At 43.8% G+C, this 20883-nt stretch overlaps 1 protein-coding gene and 1 pseudogene across 2 annotated transcripts in view; both read right to left on the bottom strand.

Annotated features, from left to right (window-relative positions):
- Window positions 1-4866: 4866 nt before the first annotated feature.
- LOC109383119 (10 kDa heat shock protein, mitochondrial pseudogene) lies at window positions 4867-5828 on the bottom strand (annotated as a pseudogene).
- Window positions 5829-5936: 108 nt separating this feature from the next.
- GPRC5A (G protein-coupled receptor class C group 5 member A) overlaps window positions 5937-20883 on the bottom strand; it is a 17050-nt gene continuing 2103 nt past the window's right edge. Inside the window, exons 2-4 of one of the 2 annotated variants that reach the window (XM_019643258.1) lie at window positions 9324-10258; window positions 7227-7285; window positions 5937-6922 (exon numbers count right to left, since the gene is read on the bottom strand). In XM_019643258.1, the coding sequence (XP_019498803.1) occupies window positions 6830-6922; window positions 7227-7285; window positions 9324-10258 (1087 nt within the window). In that variant the 3' untranslated portion in view covers window positions 5937-6829. The remainder of the gene's footprint in view (window positions 6923-7226; window positions 7286-9323; window positions 10259-20883) is intronic. The other variant, XM_019643259.1, reaches the window with a different exon arrangement.

Genomic DNA, 20883 nt, shown 5'->3' with positions numbered 1-20883 from the left:
TGGGCCAGTGAAGCAACGTCCTCCACAACTAGACTGAAGAACAAAATGACTGCAACTTGTCTGTTCCCCTTTCCCCAATTCCCCAGCACTGTTCCCATCCCCCCAATCCCCCAATTAAAAAAAAAAAAAAAGAGGCCTCTGAGGGGGGCAACATCAAGCATAACAACATTTGCATCATAGTGTTACCAGAAGGAGAAGAGAGAAAGCAAGGGATTGAGAACCTACTTGAAGAAATAACGACTGAAAATTTACTTAATCTGGTGAATGAAATAGACATACAAGCCCAGAAATTGCAGAGTCCCCCCCCAAAAAATGAACCCAAACAGACCCACACCAAGACACATTATAATTAAATTGCAAAGGTTAAAGACAGAGGGAATCCTAAAAGTAGCAAGAGAAAGGCAACCAGCTACTTACGAGGGAGCTCCCATAAGACTTCAGCTGATTTCTCAACAGAAACTTTGCAGGCAAGAAGGGATTGGCACAAAATATTCAAAATTATGAAATGCAGGGACCTACAACAAAGACTACTCTACCCAACAAGGCTATCATTTAAAATTGAAGGAGAGATAAAGAGTTTCCCAGACCAAAAAAAAAAAAAAAGCTAAAGGAATTCATTGACACCAAACCAGTATTTCAAGAAATGCTAAAAGAACTTCTTTAAGAAGAAGAAGGGGGACAAAGCGGGGGGGGGGGGGACATAAAAATAAAGAATAAAATCACAATAACTATGTATCTGTCAATAATCACTTTAAATGTAAATGGATTAAATTCTCCAATCAAAAGACATAGGGTAACTGAATGGATAAGAAAACAAGACCAATAAATATGCTGTCTACAAGAGACCCACTTCAGATAGAAAGACACACACAGACTGAAAGCAAAGGAATGAAAAAAGATATTTCATGCAAATGGAAACCAAAAAAAACCTCTGGGTAGCAATACTTATATCGACAAAATAGACCTTAAAACAAAGGCTATAATAAGAGACAAAGAAGAATATTACATAATGATAAAGGGATCAATCCAACAAGAGGATATAACCCTTGTAAAATTTTATGCACCTAACATAGGAGCTCCTAAATATACAAAGCAAATATTTACTGACATAAAGGGAGAGATCAACAGTAGTACAATCACAGTAGGGTACTTTAGCATTCCACTGACACCAATAAACAGATCTACCAGACAGAGAATCAACAGGGAAACAGTGGCCTTAAACGACACATTAGCCCAGATGGGTTTAATTGATACTTTTAGAGCACTTCACCCCCAAAACAGCAGAATATATATTCTTTTCAAGTGCACATGAAACATTTTCTAACATAGATTACATGTTAGGCCACAAAACAAGTCACAATAAATTTAAGAAGATTGAAATCATATCATGTGTCTTCTCTGATATGAAACTAGAAATCACTTAAAGAAAAAACTGGAAAACACACAAATACATGCCACTAAATAATGACTGGGTCAACAACAAGATTAAGGAAGAAATCAAAAGATACCTTGAAACAAATGAAAACACAACAACATGAAGTCTATGGGACACAGCAAAAGCAGTCCTAAGAGGGAAATTCATAGCAATACAGGCCTAACTCAAGAAATAAGAAAAATCTCAAATAAACAATCTAAACTTACACTTTAAGGAACTATAAAAAGAATAGCAAACAAAGCCCAAAGTGAGTAGAAGGAAGGAAATAATAAAGATTAGGGTGGAAATAAAATAGAGTCTAAAAAAAGAAATACAAAAGATAAATGAAACCAAGAGTTGGTTCTTTGAAATTGTAAATAAAATTGATACAGCTTTGGCCAAACTCATAAAAAAAAATTAAAAAAAAAAAGAGAAGACCCAAAGTGAAAGGATTATCATGCTGGCAGGGGAAAATGAACCCTTCCTTGCCTTGCAATCCCTCCTTTGACAGCCTACTTCCAGAAGAGGCAGATGCTCATTTGGCTTGGAGATTGCAGGAGTGATCCGTGGTTTAACTGAAAAATGTCAGTCTTCACCCAGACCCTCTCCCCACAATTTACATGTAGAGGGGAGAGAAGATAATTGGAAGAGAAATAAGAAGAACAAAAAGCGATTGGTAAGCAAAGGAAAAACGAGAGAAATTTAAAATATATGATGATGACCACTGTCATTTTATTTGTTTCTTCATTCAAATGTCCCCTTGATAAAAAGTATCTAACACTGACCACACAAGTGTTGACAGGAGACACAACACAGAACCAGAAATCTAATCCCAATTGTTAATATTAAATCTGTTAGACCTGAGTTCCTCCCTCTGTAAAGTGAGGGCTGTGAGGCACCAACTAAAGAAGCTCTGTGACCTCAAACTCTAACATTTTAGGCACTGGAGTGTTTGACTCTGAAGGGCCAAGAAAGTTGTAGCAATCTGGAGGTTGCAGAAATCAGGGTAGGGCACTGATATGCTGCCACCCAGACCCATCTGCACACCTGAAACATCTAGAAGGAAAGCACGGTCCGCCCTGGGTGGAAGGGGTTCCAGAAAAGGACCACAGTAGGACCTGAGAATTTCCCAAGGCAGCAAACAGTCTACAAGCTATAGAGGGTGACTTCCCAGATTCTGGATCTCTGAGTCAACACTGGAGAAAGATTTTTCTGAAGCTGGCACCTCCAATCCCATGGTTCAGATTGGAGCTGGGACAAGGGCAAACTTTCGAACCCTAGTAGCAACAAAAGGACGTGGGCAAAGAAGGAAAAGATCAGTTGGGCACAGCTCAGTTCTCAGCAGTATGTCTGGAAATGAAGGAAGGAAACCCAATGCACCGGGGGTGAGGGGTGAGAGGGGGTAGGGGGGAGGGAAGAATGGGTGTTATTGCTGTGTTTCCAAGGCCAGGCTGTACTCTTTGTTTTGGCACATTTTTCCTGACAACAAGCCAATGTTCTCACCACATAAATACTCGTCGACATTAGTAACAACAGCATATGAGACCAATATCTGTAAGGGTGCCAGACTGCATGCAAATGGACTGGAAAACCTTGGAGAATTTCACAAAAATAAGACACAGGGCAATTAAACTCTGGCAGAGGAAATGGGGGGCAAATTCTCTAAAGACGGTGGGAGAGAGGACGCAAGCAGATCATAGGCGTACATATAAGCCTTTTAAAAATGGGACGCGTTTGCCTCAAGCCCACTCACTGAGCGCTGCAGTTCTGTTGCCCCTTACAGGAACGCCGCTTTAGATGTTTGCTTTTGAGAGGCGCGGCGTCCCTGAGGGCTGATGCCTGAGGTTTCAACGCCATCAAGTGGAACCCAGGGGTATGGCAGCTGTGGCCGAAAGTGAGAGGCCGAGGTTAGACGCGGTCTATTTCTTACTTGACAATGAAAGATGAGGGAAAGCTTGTGAGCTTCATTTCATTATCACCCATTTTTCAAAGGAGGTGTCATTTTGGTTCCCAGCCATCAATCAACAGGCTTTGCTCAAGGACCAGGCTAGGCTAAATTTGCACGTTCTATTTCAGCCCAAGTGGAGATGAAGACTTGTTGGTCCGGCTTTGAAACCCTCTTCGCCAATATCACAGTGATTGTCAGATGCCAAAACCTCCCGCCCCTGAGATGTCCCTATTTGAACAACAGAGTTTAATTATGTGCAGAAGACATAAGACCTGAAGACAGGTTAGCAGCTGCTCGAGGATGGCAAGTGCTGTTGAATGGGGAGCATTCTTCTACCGCTTGGCAGGAACAAGAACTCAGCCAGGTGACAGCCTACTTGTTCAAACTCTGGAGACCACTTTATTTCTTAGAAGAGAAACCAATTTGCAGCGATAGGTACCTTTCCGCATCCTCTTCTGTTTTTTGAAGAGGTTGACTTGAGGACTGCAGTTATGGGAATACTTTTCTCTACTAAGAAAGCAGATCCAGGGCTGGCCGAGTGGCTCAGCTGGTTAAGAGTTGGCTTAAGAGCGCGAGCTCTGAGCAACAGGGCCGCCGGTTGGATTCCCACATGGGCCGGTGACGCTGCACCTGAGCTGAGTTACCGCTGAGCTGCCAACAGGTGGCAGGATGGCTCAGCTGGTGTAACAACAAGATTGCCTGTTCAATGGTGGGTTATGCCCACCCACAACTAAGACTGAACTTGGCACCTTGAGCTGAGCTGCTGCCCTGATGGCTCAGTGGACAGGGTGTGCTCAGTGAACAGGGTGTGCGTTCTTAACAAGGCTGCTGGTTCGACTCCCGCATGGGATGGTGGCTATGCCCACCCGCAACTAAGATTGAACACAGCACCTTAAGCTTAGAGGTCACGAGCTACCAACAGCAAAGATTGGAGAACAACTTGTCTGTTCCCCTTCCCCAATTCCCCAACACTGTTCCCCTCCCCCCAATTCCCCAATAAAAATCTTTAAAAACAAGAAAGAAAAGAAAGCAAGCAGATCCAGAGTATTTTGTGGCTCTTCCTTTCACTCTGCCCCCTTTGCTTGGCTGATAGGCTGGAGACAGGAGAAGAAACGAGGGAAAGGAATGTGTATTTCTTGAGTACCTACGCTGTGACAAAACAATATACGTGAAACTATATTGTTTTTCCTTCACAACAAACCTCACTGGGCATGGCCTGCTGAAAAACACTAGAATAGTCTAGAAGGATATAAGTTATTATTTGTAATTCTCCCTTTTTAATACAAAACTTGGCTAATGTTGGTGCAAAGGCGTATGAGAAACAATCAACCAAATCTTTGTAGAATGTGAATATTCCTAATTCAGCATGTCACTAATTCATCTCCAACCTCACCTCACCTCTTTCCACACTGGGTGTTTTTTTTTCTTTTCTTTTCTTTTTTGTTTGGAAATGTTTGTATCAGTACAGTGGAACTAAATTTTAAGAGACACTGGATGCCATTACTTTGGATGTCATTAGTTTATTACGAAAGAGAGACATGAAAATTACTTACATGATGAGATTTCACAACTTCAGTGGAATGGGCAGCTTCACATGATGCCATCTCAATAGTGATTTATTTCAGTCTACATCCTTTCCAAGGATGTCACCATCTCTAAATAAGAAATAACCCTTGTCATCTGGAACTACGTTGGTGCCTCCATATTCTGGAAGAAGAACTTTATCTCAGACTTTCACACTAACTGGTTGAATCTCTCCACTCTTTCCTTTAGAGCCAGATCCAATAGCTACTACTGTTGCCTGCAATACTTTTCCTTGAGGTTTTCCTGGAAGCATAGTGCCTCTCTTGTTTATAGTTTCTACAGCACTCCTTTCAACTAACACCCAGTCAGAGAGGGGGAGACACTTTCTAAACGCCTATCCTGCCATGACTCCGGCAGCAGCAGCTCCTCCTCTCCACACTGGGTTTTCGTTTTGATGACAAGTAGGGAGTCAGGCTCTTGGGAGGTAACTCCCTGATTCAGCTGCAAGTTTTTAAATGTCATTCAGTTTCTGTGTATGGAGATTTCTTTTTTCCTTCACCAAAGGGTGATTTCCTATTGCCCTGCCCTACAGAGCAATTTCTGGGATTAAGTAAACAATATTTGGGTACCATGTCTTTTCTAACTCACATTATGAACCAGTTCTGCCACATAGGGATCTGGATTTATTCCCTCCTGTAATTAAACCTCAAATGGAGTGTGAAACTGGCTTTGAGGTCTCCTCCCCGTCTTACGTGGGCAGCAAAAACCCCATTGCAAAGTTGCCACTCCCCTGCCCTCCTGGAGCAAAACCTCAGGGTCCACGACCCTTCCTGGCTCCCCTCTTACCCTTGCCACTCACCCCAAAAATTGGGGAAAACACATTTGTCTTAAATACATGTGGAGAAGAGGAGAGACACATGGAGAAGCGTCACGTCCACACTCACTGGAACTGAACCTTGAACGTCAGCTCCAACATGATGCCAAACAAGGAGCCAGCCATGTCTCCCCCATATTTAATGCCCACCACTCACACTGCTGCTGCCACAATGAAACAGTTGCCACCACATCTTTATTGCATCTCCAGGTGAAGAACAGTGAATAACTTATTATATAAAGAATACTCCCCATCTGTAGACAATGCCCGCTTACAGGACATAGGAGGTGAACACGGTGCAAATCTAGTTACAGGGGTTGAGGAGCAAAGGGATGGGAGACGAATCAGTGCCAGGAATTTATAGAAAGAACAGTGCACAAATTCTCCTGGCAAAGAGAAACTGGGCTTGTCCACGCTAGCGAGGTCCAGAAGGAGAACTCCTGATTAGTCTGGGGATTGACAGCAAGTTTGGGAATGATGCAAGAAAGGGGAGGGGGGGGACCTGTGAAGATGCTGGGGACCCACAGGGGCCCTGTGTTAGACAGCACCACAGAGACGAGTAAATTTAGGGTGACCTTTTTAGCCTCTCCTACCCAGGCAAGAAGGAAGAGTGCCAGTAAGTTGGCTTCCAGTGTAGATTTAGGCAGGGAGGGACTGAGATTTGCAGTTCTGCTCTGGGCCGAGCAAGCCTCACAAAACCAGCATTGAATAGAGAACATGGCTCCTGAAGCTGAATGAGCCAGTACACAGTCAGATGGCCTAGCTTTAGTCACATGTAAAGTAACCGGGAATAGTAAGAGGCTAACCCTGAGTTGCCTGAGACTCCCACTTATAAGAAGCATCCTAAGTATGGAACAAAGGATAAACTACAGTGCTGCTAAGAACTGGAGTCTTATTAGTCCCCAGCAGCCCCAGAACAGAAGAACAGTGGTTGAGGCTGGTGGGGAGGCCAGGTCTTCCGATGATGTTTCATACAGTCTACTTAGAAGACTCAGGCGTTAGCCCACATTCCTTTGAACTCCCCACTGGTTCTGCTGACTCGCTGTGTTCGTTCCACTCTTCAGAACAGCTAACTGCCGGTTTTCCTTCCTTCGTAGTCATTGTAAGGGCTAGCCCGAGTCTGGGCCCGCGGAATGGAGAAATCCTTTTGGGAGGTCCGATTCTGAAAAGGAAGCACCATCTTGTTAAACTCACTTCCACTCCCAGATAGTTCAAAAGAACTCCAATCTGGGCAGGAATCTAACTTTCTTCCCCTTCTCCTAAGCCCTCCCCCTAAAGTTCTCCCTGTGCCCACGCTCCAGCCTTCTGTCCTAACCCCATGAACAGGTGACAGCAAAGTAGACAGGCCATCCTTTCAAGGCGTCCACCTAGGGGGCCATCAGAATGGTAACCAGGTCTATTCCCAAGGAACAAATGTTTCTAGGGTGCTAAGACTGCTGATGAAAAAGGAGAAACACATCATTTACCTGCAGCTGAAAATGGGTGGAATAGGGGGCATAGAGCGTATCACCTAGCTCTTCACGACCTGAAACAAAGGGAGAAGACTAATTAAAATATAATTGTTCTCTCACCTGTGATCACCCCTGTTGAGTCATTTACCAAAGCATGATGCATTATCCATTGAATTGTCTATCTCCCTTGTAGACTATAAGTTTTAGGGGGAAAGGAACTGTGTCCTCAAGCCCAGGACCAGGCACAGAATAAGTACAATATTGGTTGAATAAATGAATAACTAGCAGCATATGATCACTATGGAAACCTCACCAGAGGCCCATCTCATCCTAGGATCACTTTAAAAGCACATTTGAAACCAGTCTTTTCAGATATAGATCTGGCCAGAGGTGTACCTAGAGTGAATCTCACTGGGGGTTTACCCACTTCCTTAACTGCCCGACAAGAGGGGAAAACAATTTTTTTTATTATTTTCTTTGGAAAGGGAGAGAATTTATGAGCAATTGTTTGCAATGGATTTGGGAGAAATCAGAGGGCTTAAACTCAAAACCAGAAGAGTAAACACATACAATCATCATGAATATAATTTAAAGCAATCCATTTATTTCCCTACCAAATTTACCTGTACAAATTACTCAGTGAATACCTAAACACCTTCTAGATGTAAGATATTATGAAGAATATAAGGATTAACCAGCATGACTCCTGCCCTGAGGCTGACTCTAGAGAATAAGGAATACATGACAGCTACACAAATAGCGTGGAATGAGACAGACCAAGAGCACTTCAGAGTCTACAGGTGTGCAGACAGAGTGAATACTGATGGAGACTGCGGAATGGGTGACTCTGGAAAAGGGCAAGAATAAGGAAGAAAGACTGTCATGCCTTGAGTCTGACGCAGAAGCAGGACAATGCAGTGACGTGCTTGGTCTGGACTAAGAGCACAGCTTCTGTGGTTGTTGGGTTCTGGCTGTGAAAAGCCTCACGAAAGATCTGATCAATGCACTGGGGAGACGATGAGGTATGTGAGCAGTAAGTGTGGTGGCCAGCGGGGTATCTTAGAGAGAGCAAGCTGACAGTGGCCCATAAAATGAATAAAAAGAAGGATTAAAGAAAGACTAGTTAGGGAATGATAACAGGGAGTCCAGTAGTGAGGTGACAGAGTGAAGGCAATTGACAGGAGGGGACAGGTGGGTAAAATATCCCCTCTGGCATTTTTCCACCCCTTCAGGCTTACAGGTACCCAGGAGCCAGGCTCCCAGCTGCAGTGAGAAGCTTTGCACCTCAGGCTTCAAGGGCAGAGAAATTGGTAGCTGAAGCTAAGAACCTGGCCTTGGAGGCATTTCACTCCTGTCCCAAACCCATTTCCCCTCCCCTGATTAGGCCCAGGGATCAGTGTAAACCCTGGAGACCAACAAATAGATCCCTATGGGCAAGGGCCGTGTCTGGCTATCAGTTTAGCCTCTTTTTGTTATGAGAACAACAACAGAACACCTGGCTACTCACAACTCCAGGCAAGAGCAAAATAGGTTCATTCTTTTATGTCAGATATGATCTCTTCGCTCCCATGGGCCCAGAGAAGTGCAGTAAAATGTAGCTCTTCAGGCTAAATCAGAATCCTTAGTGACTTAATGGAGATTTCCACTGGTTTATGATAAAAGGGCTTTCTACCAGCTCTGTGCTCTGTGATCCCTGCAGGAAATCATGGCTTAGCTTTATGCACCCAAATATATAAAGGCCCCATGTTTCCAGAAGGAATGCCTACTTATCTTTTATAACAAACACAATCTAACCTACTTGTCTCTAAGGATTTTTCTAGTCATTCCTTTTCCATTCCTTTGCTCCATCTTATTTTGATTCAGAGAAACCTACATGCTATTGTGTAGAAAGTACCGGATTATGACTCCAGAAGCCAGGTTCTAGTTCTACTTGTTATTAACTATTAAAATGTTATGATTTTAAGTAAGATCTGAGTCTTGGGGACCTTATCTATTCTGAAGACCTTATCTATTGGGAACCTGGATAATCTTGCATTTTCCTGACAGTCATAACACCCTCTGATTCTCCCCCATCTTTCTATAAGGGACCCTCTGCCCAGCCAGGCCCTGTACCTTGAGTAATTTCCTCTTGAGAGTAGGCTCTGTTCTCCACACCGTAGCTCTGCTTCATGAATTGAGGTTTACAAAATGCATCCTCAACAGGGTAATCCATGGGGTTCTGTTGCTTCGTGAGCAGCTGAAACTCGGGTGCAACATAAACCAACAGGAAGACCCAGCCATTGGCCACCAAGGCTGAGCTGAGGATGGTATCATCCCACCCGGGGTCAGGGGTAGGGGTGAGCAGGAGCAGGGTGATCCATGCCACCCAGATGACGATGGAGAGGAGAGTGGCGAGGTAGATGTGGGCCCCGTGTCTCTTCCAGCCAGTGAAGGGTCCACAGAAGGTGAAGCAGGATGTGCAGAAGGTCAGCGCCATCAAGAAGAGGACATAGATGAGCAGCATGACAAAGTCTTCATTGCGCCGAGGAGGAAGGAGCTCAGAGAAGACTGCGGTGTTCGTCCTGTTCATGGTGAGGATGACATACTCAATAGCGATGACGTCCTGCACCAGGCTGAGGCCCACAGCCAGGCCCAACATCACCAGCAAGGAGAGGGGCTTCCTCCCACGGACCAGCTTTGTCAAGTTCAACGCGTGAGCCAGGAGGCAGGAGAAGCAGAGGGAGAACAGGATGCCAAAGAGGAAGAAGCGAGTGGGCCCCGTGCTGCTGTCCAGGGTGATGATGAAGGCGAAGGTGAGGCCGAAGACCCCCAGCACACCCAGGAGGAAGAGAAACTGGATTGGGAGGACCTTTCGCCTGTTGGAGTCCTGTACCTTGCAGATGAGGACCAGGAGAGCTAGCATGAAGGCCACCGAGGTGACAGCGCCAACTGCAGCCACCGCTTCCAGGACGATGCCCCAAACTGCATTCTGATCACAAAGTCGGTAGTACCTGGAGTCCAGGTTTTCGCTGCAACCACTGGGGACAGTAGTAGTCATGCTGGTCCTGCATCAAAGCAAAATGGGGGTGGGGGTGAATCTCCTAACAAACTTCTGCACAGAGGACCAAAAAAGATTAGGAAAAAAATTCTTTACATTCAACTAGAGTTTTGCCCGTGAACTTACTACATTAAACAAAGCTACTAACTTTTCTCCACTTTTCGTGGCAAATCCTAAAGGCTGAGGAAGGGACAAATCTCGTACCTCCCTCCCTGCAATTTAACTATATTAATACTGACCCTGAAGCCAGACCTACTGCTCTGTGGAGGTTTCAGAGTCTTACTTCAAAAACTATGTCACAAATAACTTGACAGCATTCCTGATATTTTGGGCTAGTGTTGTCTTATGAATTAATGAACATGGAAAGAAATACCTAAGTTTAAAGTTAACACTTTAATGATACTTTATCAGTCTCAAGTTTTTTCTACCTCTGGCCCTGTATCAGACATTATTTGTAAGCATCCCTTTCTCTCATGGATGAGAGGAAGTCTCTGGACTGCAGATTTCCCTACAGAAGGCCAAACAGTCACTTCTCATCTGCTGAATCTGTTTCTTCAGCTCTGTTGTCACATATTAGAAGGGTTCTTTTTATCCTCTCTTTAAGATTTGTAGGATGGCTCTACTAATTCCCAAAAGTAATGGAAGGAGTCTTCCCTGTCATAATGAGCTCTCAATTACACACACACACATACACACACACACACACACACACACACACACACACACACACAGTATAACACACACATTCATATATGAATGAATGAATATTAGAATATATGTGTGGTATGTTAGAATAAAATAAGTTAAATAATAAAAATAAATAATTTGTAGCTTAAAACTATCTTCCTAACTTTTTTATGAAATTGACCCTCCAAGCTTAACTTTGTATCATGTAGTCATTCATTCAACCAATATTTACTGAGCAACCTTATGTGCCAATCACCCTTCTAGGTACTCAATGGTAGAGGGGAAAACACACATGTTCCCTGCCATAGCAGGAGACAGACAGACATAACCTGCCACTGCTGCCACAGACCTCTCTTGGCCTTCCCTTACCATGAGTCTGTCACCTCCACTCCATCCCACAGAAATTATACCACAGACATCCTGCCTGCATGCAGAGCACAGAGCAAAGAAGGGGTTAGGTTCCACCTCTCCAGGGCAGAGAGAATAAGAAATAGGAGGAAAAAGAAAGGCAAATGAGCTTCAGATACAGGCAACCCCTGAAATGCAAGTACCCAAAGTCTGTTATGCTTTGTCTATACATGTCCACCCTGTGGTGCTACAGGAAAATGGAGGCACGGAGGGCGCTCCCTTGTCTACGCCATGATCACAGAAGAGGAAGAACCTGGTCAAGGGAAGGGCAGCGTGCACAAGGGAAGGGGCCCAGGCGGGCCCTGTGCATTTCGTCTTCACTCACATTCCCCGCTCCACTTGACTCCCTCTCAGATTAATCACAAGGGTGGTGTCTGGCTGGATGGCTGGAAAGGCACTTTTCTTACCCTCCCTGCCCTTCCCTGCCAACTGTTCCTTCCCCACCCCTCCGAGTACTGCTGTTTATTGACAAATGGTTGTTATCATAATTACCTGATAATTATGAAGGATTTTGAACCTGAGGACTAAATCTTGACAGCGATTGATGAGGTTTTTGCCTAAAGGACAGTTCTGGTGCTGGACAGAAGGAGAGTGAAGCAGAGGGAGTTGTGGCACCAACAGCCCCAAGTCTGACAAGAACAATGGGCAGTGGGTGTGGAGAGGGGAGAAAACCAATTTCCCCCAGTTTTACCTTCCCCTCCCATGTCAGTCATGCAGGAGAGCTAGAGAAACAGTCCCTAAAGTGCCTTTATAACAATAGGGCCTTTTATTATTTTTTTTAAATTATTTATTTTCCTCAATTACAGTTGACATTCAATATTATTTAATATTAGTTTCAGGTGTACAACATAGTGGTTAGACATTTATAGAACTTATGCAGTGATCCCCCCGATTAGTCTAGTACCCACCTGGCACTCTACATTATTGACTATATTCCCTATGCTGTACTTTATATCCCTGTGACTATTTTGTAACTGCCAATTTGTACTTCTTAATCCCTTCACCCTTTTCACCTAGCTCCCCAATCCCCTCCCATCTGGCAACCATCTGTTAACAATGGTTTTTTTTTTTTAATGTGTACGTTTTTATTATAGAAATTTTCAAGCATGCTCAAAACTAAATAGTATAATGGAGATCCATGGACTCATCACATGGTTTCAAAAATTATCAATATATGGCCAATCTTGCTTCATCTACATTCCCCACCCCACTCACTAGATTATTTTTAATCAAATCCCAGACATCAGATCATTTTATCCATAAACACACGCATACATATATACATGACAAAAACTCCTTTTTAACTTAACCACACTTAAAACATTAACAATAACCCTTTAGTATCAAATATCCAGTTAGGGTTTGTATTTCCCAGCTCTCTCAGAAATGTCTTTTTTAAAACTTCTTAATAAATATTTTTTAATCTAAATGGCTACTTTTTTTGGACTAATTATCCTTTTTAATTTATCTCTATTAGCCCTCCTCCACCCCTTCCCCAGCATAACAGATTGCACAAGAGGTCTAAAATGTTCTAAGTACTTTCTGTTTAGTCAGAGGAAAATAAAACTCACCAGACTCATTAACAAGCAATTCTGTACTGAGAAGGTGCTATGTGGCTCAGGGAATGGCCCAGCTGAGGAAAAGACACCAGGATGGTGGAAGGAGGAAAAGGACAGGGTTCTGGGGAGCTGAAAAGGATTTCTAGAAAGCAGGGTTTGAGGAGGAAAAGGGAAGCAATCAGCATTTGGGATCATAAACCACCAGTTAGCTGGAGAAACAGCCTTGAAGAAGAACATAAGGGCTGGAGCAAAACAGAGAAACTGTGATGAGACTAGTGGTGATGTAGACATCGTTTGCTACTGGGTTCAAGGGTAGAGAGACCTAGGGTCCAACCAAGAAAGGACTGGCTCCAACAAAGACTGAATGGGGGAAGACGGAAACTATTTACTCTGGGACTGCTCTGACGGGGAGGGAGAGTCTTCTAAGTCTTTCACACCAGGGATCAGGCCCAGTTTTACGCACTTTACTAATTGAACCCTCACAACTACCTTAGGATACAGCTCATGTGATTATTATCCCTGTCCTACAAGTGCAGCAACTGAGGCACAAGTTAGCTGACGCCCAAGTCACACAGCTAATGAGTAGAAGGGACAAGACTCCAACACGAATTCTAACTCCAACATCACAGGCCTTAACACAACACCATATAGCCCCTTTCTCTGGTAAGAATGTCAAAGCCAGGATGGACCCACCAGTTAGAAATGTGGTGACTACACTTGGGTGCTGCTTTAGCTTTGAGCATGGGTTACGTCCTCTGAGGAGCTCAGCCTACCCTTGTGAGTTGCTCTGACTGTTCAGAGTCATGCACACTCTTCTACACATTAAAGAAATGACCGTTCGCAGACTGGCTGTATGTGCTCTACAACACTAGGCAGGGATGGAAAGGAGAGTCTGTGAGAGAAGATGAGAAGGTAGGGCAGGACACATCTGGGGTCTCCCTGTTTGTGCACCCAAGGCAGGGGTGCTAAAAGCCAGGTTAAGATCTATTTCTGGAACGCCTCTAATGCCACCCCTAAAACCTGAATATTTCATACCCTCCTTTTAGAAGTAATAAATCCCTAAGCCTCTTGTTCTTCCTGGCCTGCCCACACTCCCACCACTGAGTTGGGAACTAGCCTAAGAAACAGCCTACCCACATTAGCAAACCCATCCATGTCCTAGCACTTCCACGTCAATGTCTCTTGACTATCTCAGCCCACCCTCAGCCCTACCTGGACCCCTTCAGAAGCCCGATCTGTCTCCAGGTTTGCCCTCTCTGAGCCACACTATTGGCAGCCAGGGAAAAGAGCCATAAACCCCGCACAAAGTACAAGACTTTGCATCTTCAGCCCCTGCCTGCTCTCCTGCCTCTCCAGCCTCATGCCTCCCACACTTTCCTCCCAGTGCCCAATACGTGGACTTCGTGTTACCCCTTCAAACAAGCCCTGCTATCTCACTTCCCGCAGGCGGACCCATCCGCCTGGAACATCCTCGTGACCTCCCCACTCCCTTATTTGGCGTAGAGGCCCCTTCTTCCCGGGTGCTTCCCTCGATGCCTGAGTCTAGTGAGAGACATGTATTTTGAGTTCTGAGGGAACCTCCTCGTTTCCTAACATAGCACTTCTCACACAGCTCTGCCATGCCTGTTGGGAAGTCTGTATCTCCCTCTAGACATAAAGGCTCTGTGGAGGTGGGGACTGAGTTATTCAACACCTCTCCACAGCCTCCAGCCTAGCACCTGATTTGTGGTAAGTGCCTAACCACGATGGGTGAGTGAGCGTGTGAATAGAAATGGAGTCTGGTGGGGGAGGTGGGGTTGCTCATGGGGTTGAGTGGGGTGGGCTGCACCTGGTTTCCTCACAAGCCCCCTGTCTGCTGTCCTTAGTCCAATGCCACCCCACTTGCTCCTATCCTCTTCCTCACACACGCCGTCTAAAATTACTAAATTCACATTTCGAGTCTGAAGTTAGGCGCTCTGGGCCATGTCTGGAACCCTATCTAAGTGACTCCAGGTGTCTCCTAGGAAACCATGAATCCAGAGGCTTTCCCAGCAGAGAGGAATTTACTGGAATAGCGTCATATGCTCCAACCCAAATCCCCGATGACTAAACCCTGAACTTTAGAGGAAGATAGTAAGGTCTTAGTGTGTGTAGCCTCTGGCCTGGGACATATAAGAAAAAGACTGAGTCTTAAATGTGAGACACCCCTCCCTTCACTTACTATAGCTGCTAACTCAGCTAACCACCCGCTGTCCAATAATCCAATGACACTCACAACTAAGACCCGGAAATCACTTGGCGCTGCCTTAAACTCTTCTAGAATGAGCCAGGGCATTGGCCTAAAGGTTAAGAAAAAGAAAAGAAAAAAAAGACAGAGGAAGGAAATAGGAAAAGAACAACAACCAGATGGGGAGGAGAGGCAGTCAGGGAGGGAGAGGAGGAAGGAAGTGGCAAGGAGGGAGGGAGAGAGTCACTTACTGGGCTCAATTCCAAGCCCTCTGTTTACTGCGCCTCTTTAGGAATAAGAGGTTTCGGCTGCCTTAAGGCGTATGGACACTATCTCCTAGAAGCTCCACCCTTTCCTCTATAAAATGAGGGCAGGGTCCATGCTCACTGTTAATCCCTCTGGGAGCCCCTTGCAGACAATTTCTAAATCTCATTGTCCCCCCACCTCATCCTCCTTCTTGCCCCATCTCCTGTCATTAAAAGAATATGTGCCTCAAACTCCTAAAGAAACCCCAAACCCGGGCTGGAGGTGAGGTTGAAGGGTCTGAGCACAGGCCAAGGAGAGGGACACCAGGGGAATGCCCACCTGCAGGACAAAGCCACAGGGTCCTAGAGCAGTACTGACCCTACCCATGGCCTTGACCAACATACAGCATTGACTGGTATGAAGGACAAATGCCAGCATTGGACAGGTCTCTGAGGCCCACCTCTGGAGTATCTGAGTATGAATTACCTGGGGCCCTGAACCTTGCTAAAAGCTGATCTTATCTTCCTCCTTATGAGACTTATCTCATCTGTCTTCTAAAAATAGAGAGGACAATACCTTCTTCTTAGGATTGCCTAGGGAATGATATTAAATAGCTTTTGTATTAGTTTAAGTTGAGCCTTCACACCACTGCAGCCAAGCAAAATTTTTATTTTGTAGCATTTTAATTTCTTCTCTATTCTTGAATTGCCACATTCAATCAGTAGTAATAACATTAGTCAAAATATAATTATGAGGGCCGGCCGAGTGGGTCAGTTGGTTAAGAGTTGGCTTAAGAGCGAGAGCTCTGAGCAACAGGGCCACCGGTTCGATTCCCACATGGGCCAGTGACGCTGTGCCCGAGCTGAGCTGTCGCTGAGTTGCCAACAGGTGGCAGGATGGCTCAGCTGGTGTAACAACAAGATTGCCTGTTCGATGGTGGGTTACGCCCACCCGCAACTAAAACTGAACTTGGCACCTTGATCTGAGCTGCCACCCAAATGGCTCAGTGCATAGAGCGTGTGCTCTTAGCAACAAGGCTGCTGGTTCGACTCCCGCATGGGATGGTGGCTACGCCCACCCGCAACTAAGATTGTAACACAGCACCTTGAGCTTAAAGGCCACGAGCTGCTGACAGGCAGCCAGATGGCGACTGGCATCCTCCACAACGAAGATTGAAGAACAATAACTTGGCTGGTCCCCTTCCCCAATTCCCCAACACTGTTCCTCTCCCCCAATTCCCCAATAAAATCATATATATATATGAATAAAGAGAATGATGACTACTGCCACATGCCAAGTCCTCTTGTGAGCCAGGCACAATGCTGAGCGTTTATATGTTTTTACATATATTCTCTCATTTACATGTTTTTATAACTATTATCTCATTTACTATCCCTACAATCTATTTTATAGGTGAGAAGACTGACTCTTAGATGAAGCTACATGTCCCATGTGTCAGGAAGAATATCCCTTTATGAGTAGTCTTACTCATAATGTAATGTGTCATTTCATCTCTTAAATCACTGTTATGATCTCTGAAGCTTTTCTTCCTGACTCCAGCCTCTCTCTCCACCTAAATCAACTCCAAGAAGTCTCCAAAGCAAGCAAGCCTGTATTCAGTGAATCTTCCTGTCAATCAACAAACATTTAAGTGCCTACTTTGTGTCAGGTACTGTGTTAAGTGTGCAAGTCGCTCAGACCACAAGTGTGGCTGCTGCCCCTAGGATGACCAACAGTCACACCAACATACAAACAAGGAGTTACAGAATGTACAGGAAATGAAGAGGGCACATGGAAAACAGTGACCCATTCTACCCAATGGGGTAAAAAAAAAATTTTTTTTTTAAAGGCTTTAGAGAGGAACCAGGGAGAGGAGACATGAAAGATCATCAGGGAATGGTGGGAGATTTTTAGGAAGGTAGAAGAGACAAGGCTTGGGAAATGAAGGAGTCCAGGTTATTTCCCAGACTTCTGTTAGGCAACTGAATGGAGCTTAGAAATATAGGCTTATGAGGGGAGATGCCAAGTTTAGCTTTGTTGAATCTAAGTAAATATGGGACGTGTAACTGGAAGGATCCAGGAAGAACAAACGCTTATTTCTCCTGTGACTTTACTCTGGGCCACACAGTGTTTCACTGAGTCCCCACAACAACCCTATTATTATGTCCCCCTTTTTACAGTTGAGAAAACTGAGACACAATGAAATTAAATAACTTGCCCACAATCACATGGCTCTGAAAAGCCAGGCTCCTAGACACCAAGCTAAGACGACCCTCTCTGTACTTGGACATGTGAGTCTGAGGCTCAGGAGAAGCTGGGGCTATACACACAGATTAGGCCTACAGAAGACATCTGAAGCCTTGAGAGGAGGCCAGATTACACAGGGAGCACATATGATGAGCAAGAGGGCCAAGGACAAAACCATGGGAACACCATCTCATCAAAGCAGGAATCAGCAAAGGATGTTAAAACAAAATTGTGGGCCGGCCGAGTGGCGCGTTGGTTAAGAGTTGGCTTGGGATGCTAGCTCTGAGTACCAGGGCCCCGGTTCAGACCCCACATGGGCCAGTGACGCTGCGCCCTCTACAGCTAAGATGGTGAACAACAGCTCGACCTGGAGCTGGGCTGCCGTGAGTCACTGGCGATGACGTAGGCTGCCATGGGGCTGGCCAGCAGCGGGTGTAAGCTTTCCTGAGCCACCGTGAGCGGCCGTCCAATGGCTGGCAAGGGACTGCCTCACCCAGGAAGAGTGCAATGATAATACCAACATGGGCCAGTGAAGCAACATCCTACACAACTGGACTGAAGAACAAAAGGACAGCAACTTGTCTGTTCCCTTTCTCCCCATTCCCCAGCGCTGTTCCCCTCCCACAATTCCCCAATAAAATCTTTAAAAAAAAAAACCAAAAAAATGAAATTGTTGGAAGTTAGTAAAAGAAAGTAAGTCCAGATGGCTTCTCAGAAGGCCTGGGAAGGACTCTTTGGATTTAGCAGCTAAAAAGCATATTAGCTCCTTTGTGTCTGTTGTAACAGATTCAGCCTCAATTTGAGCTTCCCGGCTTTTCTCCAACTGGTCTTCCCACCCATCTTCTGCTGCCTTCCTAACTCCCCTCTCCACCTCTATGCAAGGCAGGCAAATCTTCCCGGAGTGTTTTCTACCTGGTAGGGAATTGGGGCTCGTGTAAGGCATTCTCCAACAAAGTCACGCTGTTTGTGTCAGCACACATACTATTCTCCTAGCCAGAAAGATCCTGCCCCTCCTCGGCACAATCCATTTACCATATTTCTTTGAAACCTGGCCCAAAACTTACCTCTATCTTGAGGTTTTAAAAAATTATTAGTCCTATCTCATTTTAAATGTGTAGGTCTCTTCATAGTTTTAAGTACTTCTTGGCACTCAAGTTTTTCCATATATATGTTATATATTCTATATTAATATCAGTGCTCACTCACCTATGAGCTAACCAGCTTCTTAAGAAATAGAGCAAATCTATTTGTTGGTACCCTCTCACTATGTGTTCTGCACAGTGGTTGCTGAGCAAATGTTTTGAAGTAAAACTGACCATTGAATATTTACTCAAAGCAAGTTATTTATTAGCACGTGTGAGTAATGGAGAGGAAGAATTGTTAAAGAGGAATGTGTGCTGATTCTCATATTTTTATCTAGGCTGACTTCTAAGGCAAGGGTGGAGTCCCTGAGAAATTTCTCTGCCCTTGATGAAGGATTAGTAGCCATCAGAATTTTGATGACATAAAAGTGATGCATCATGGCAACAGCTTATGAATAACATCTGAATAACATCACTGAATTGAGTTTCTACGCAGTAACTGAAAGAAAATAAGCCATCATACAACCATAGGCAGATCTAAACAAGTATAACAACAGTGTTCATCTCAATTTCTTCACTTTTGGGTAGTTCCCTGGGGACATTATCATCTTCCTCTATTCTAAACAAAACATGTCAACTTTAGTTTAATATAAAATTACTGAAATATGAAATAAAGTACTGGAATTGTTTTTTAAATAAGATTTTCAGTGAAACTCAAATCTCTTAGGCTCAGAATTTTAAAAAGTGAAATTTCCAGGAAATAGGTGAGTGGATAAGATGAAGTCCTTTACTGGTATACCACCCCAAAGCTCTCAAGGACACGTTCTTTATATATTGAAATGAAATACATTAAAGGTAACATATTCATGTTAGATCCAACAAACTCCAAGCTAAACTTATCAGTCTTCTTAGAAGCCCATGTTTCTAAAGCCCTGAGAATGGCTCTACCATCCACTCAGGGGCCTAGCAGATCTAAAAATACAACATAGGCTATCTCATGTGGGAGAAGAATGAGAAAGCAGACCACATGGCCAAAAATTAGATGATAACAGTAAGCAACTATTATTGCAATAAATGTAAATGGTAACATTTTTTATTTTGAAAAAAGACTACACTATACTATACTTATAAGAACCTCCCCTAAAACAACAGGATTCAAAAAGTTGAAAGCAAAAGAAAGGGGAAAACTGAAAATAAACGCAAAAAAGCAATAATAATAATAAATGTCTATTCAAAGGTATTATGGATCAGGTACAAAATTAAATAGCTTGTTCAAGGTAGGAAAATTAAGTAAGAGTTGCGGTATTGATATCACACAAACTTTAATCAAGGCAAAAAAGTATTATAATAATTAGGGATACACCACATTAAACATACAACCATCATAAACTTCTATGTACTGAAAATATAACACCAACACACATAAAACAAAAACTACCAGAAATACAAGGAGAAATCAAAAGAAATGCCACAGTTATAGGAGACTTCAATACTTCTTTATCAGTCCTCAGCAGATGAAATAGACAAAATGAATAATAATATGGTAAATTTTTATAAATATTCTATGGATACTTTAATCAAAATATTCTCTAACTTCATAATTTATTAATCTCCATTACTAATCATGTAACTTAGATCCTCTATATCTGCGATCAACAAACATTTTCTGTAAAGGGCCAGGTAATAAGTAGTTTAAGCTTTGCAAACCATGTTTGTAGCTGAAAGCACCCACAGATAATGCATAGACAAATGAGCATAGCTGTGTTCCAATAAAACTTTATTTACAAAAAGAGGTTGTGGGATGTGTTTAGCCATGGACCTAGTCTATTGGACCTGCTCTGTATGATTTGCTTTTGTTGAAGTGGTCATGGAACATTTACAAAACCAGCATATTTTACACCACTAAAAACCCCTGGAGTTCTAAAATAAAAAAATGTAGACTATATATTCTGACCACAAGGCAATAAAAATAGGAATAAAAGTTGAAACAAACACATCAAACTACTCAGAAGATCTGAGACCACCTCAAGTGAAAATACTATTCAAATTCATTGTTTTTAAAAGTCCTATTATACCAACACATCATTTCCTGTCCATTTCCTCAGCTCAGTCTGTGGATTTTTAAATAGCACTGGATCTGAAGACAAACTCCCACAATGAGAAGAATAAAATCACACAGTCAAAAATCTTCTTCTGGGCC

This window comes from Hipposideros armiger, unplaced genomic scaffold (assembly GCF_001890085.2).
Source record: "Hipposideros armiger isolate ML-2016 unplaced genomic scaffold, ASM189008v1 scaffold_76, whole genome shotgun sequence".
In the NCBI taxonomy this organism is placed as follows: Eukaryota; Metazoa; Chordata; class Mammalia; order Chiroptera; family Hipposideridae; genus Hipposideros; species Hipposideros armiger.
This window is presented reverse-complemented; position numbering and strand designations above follow the sequence as displayed.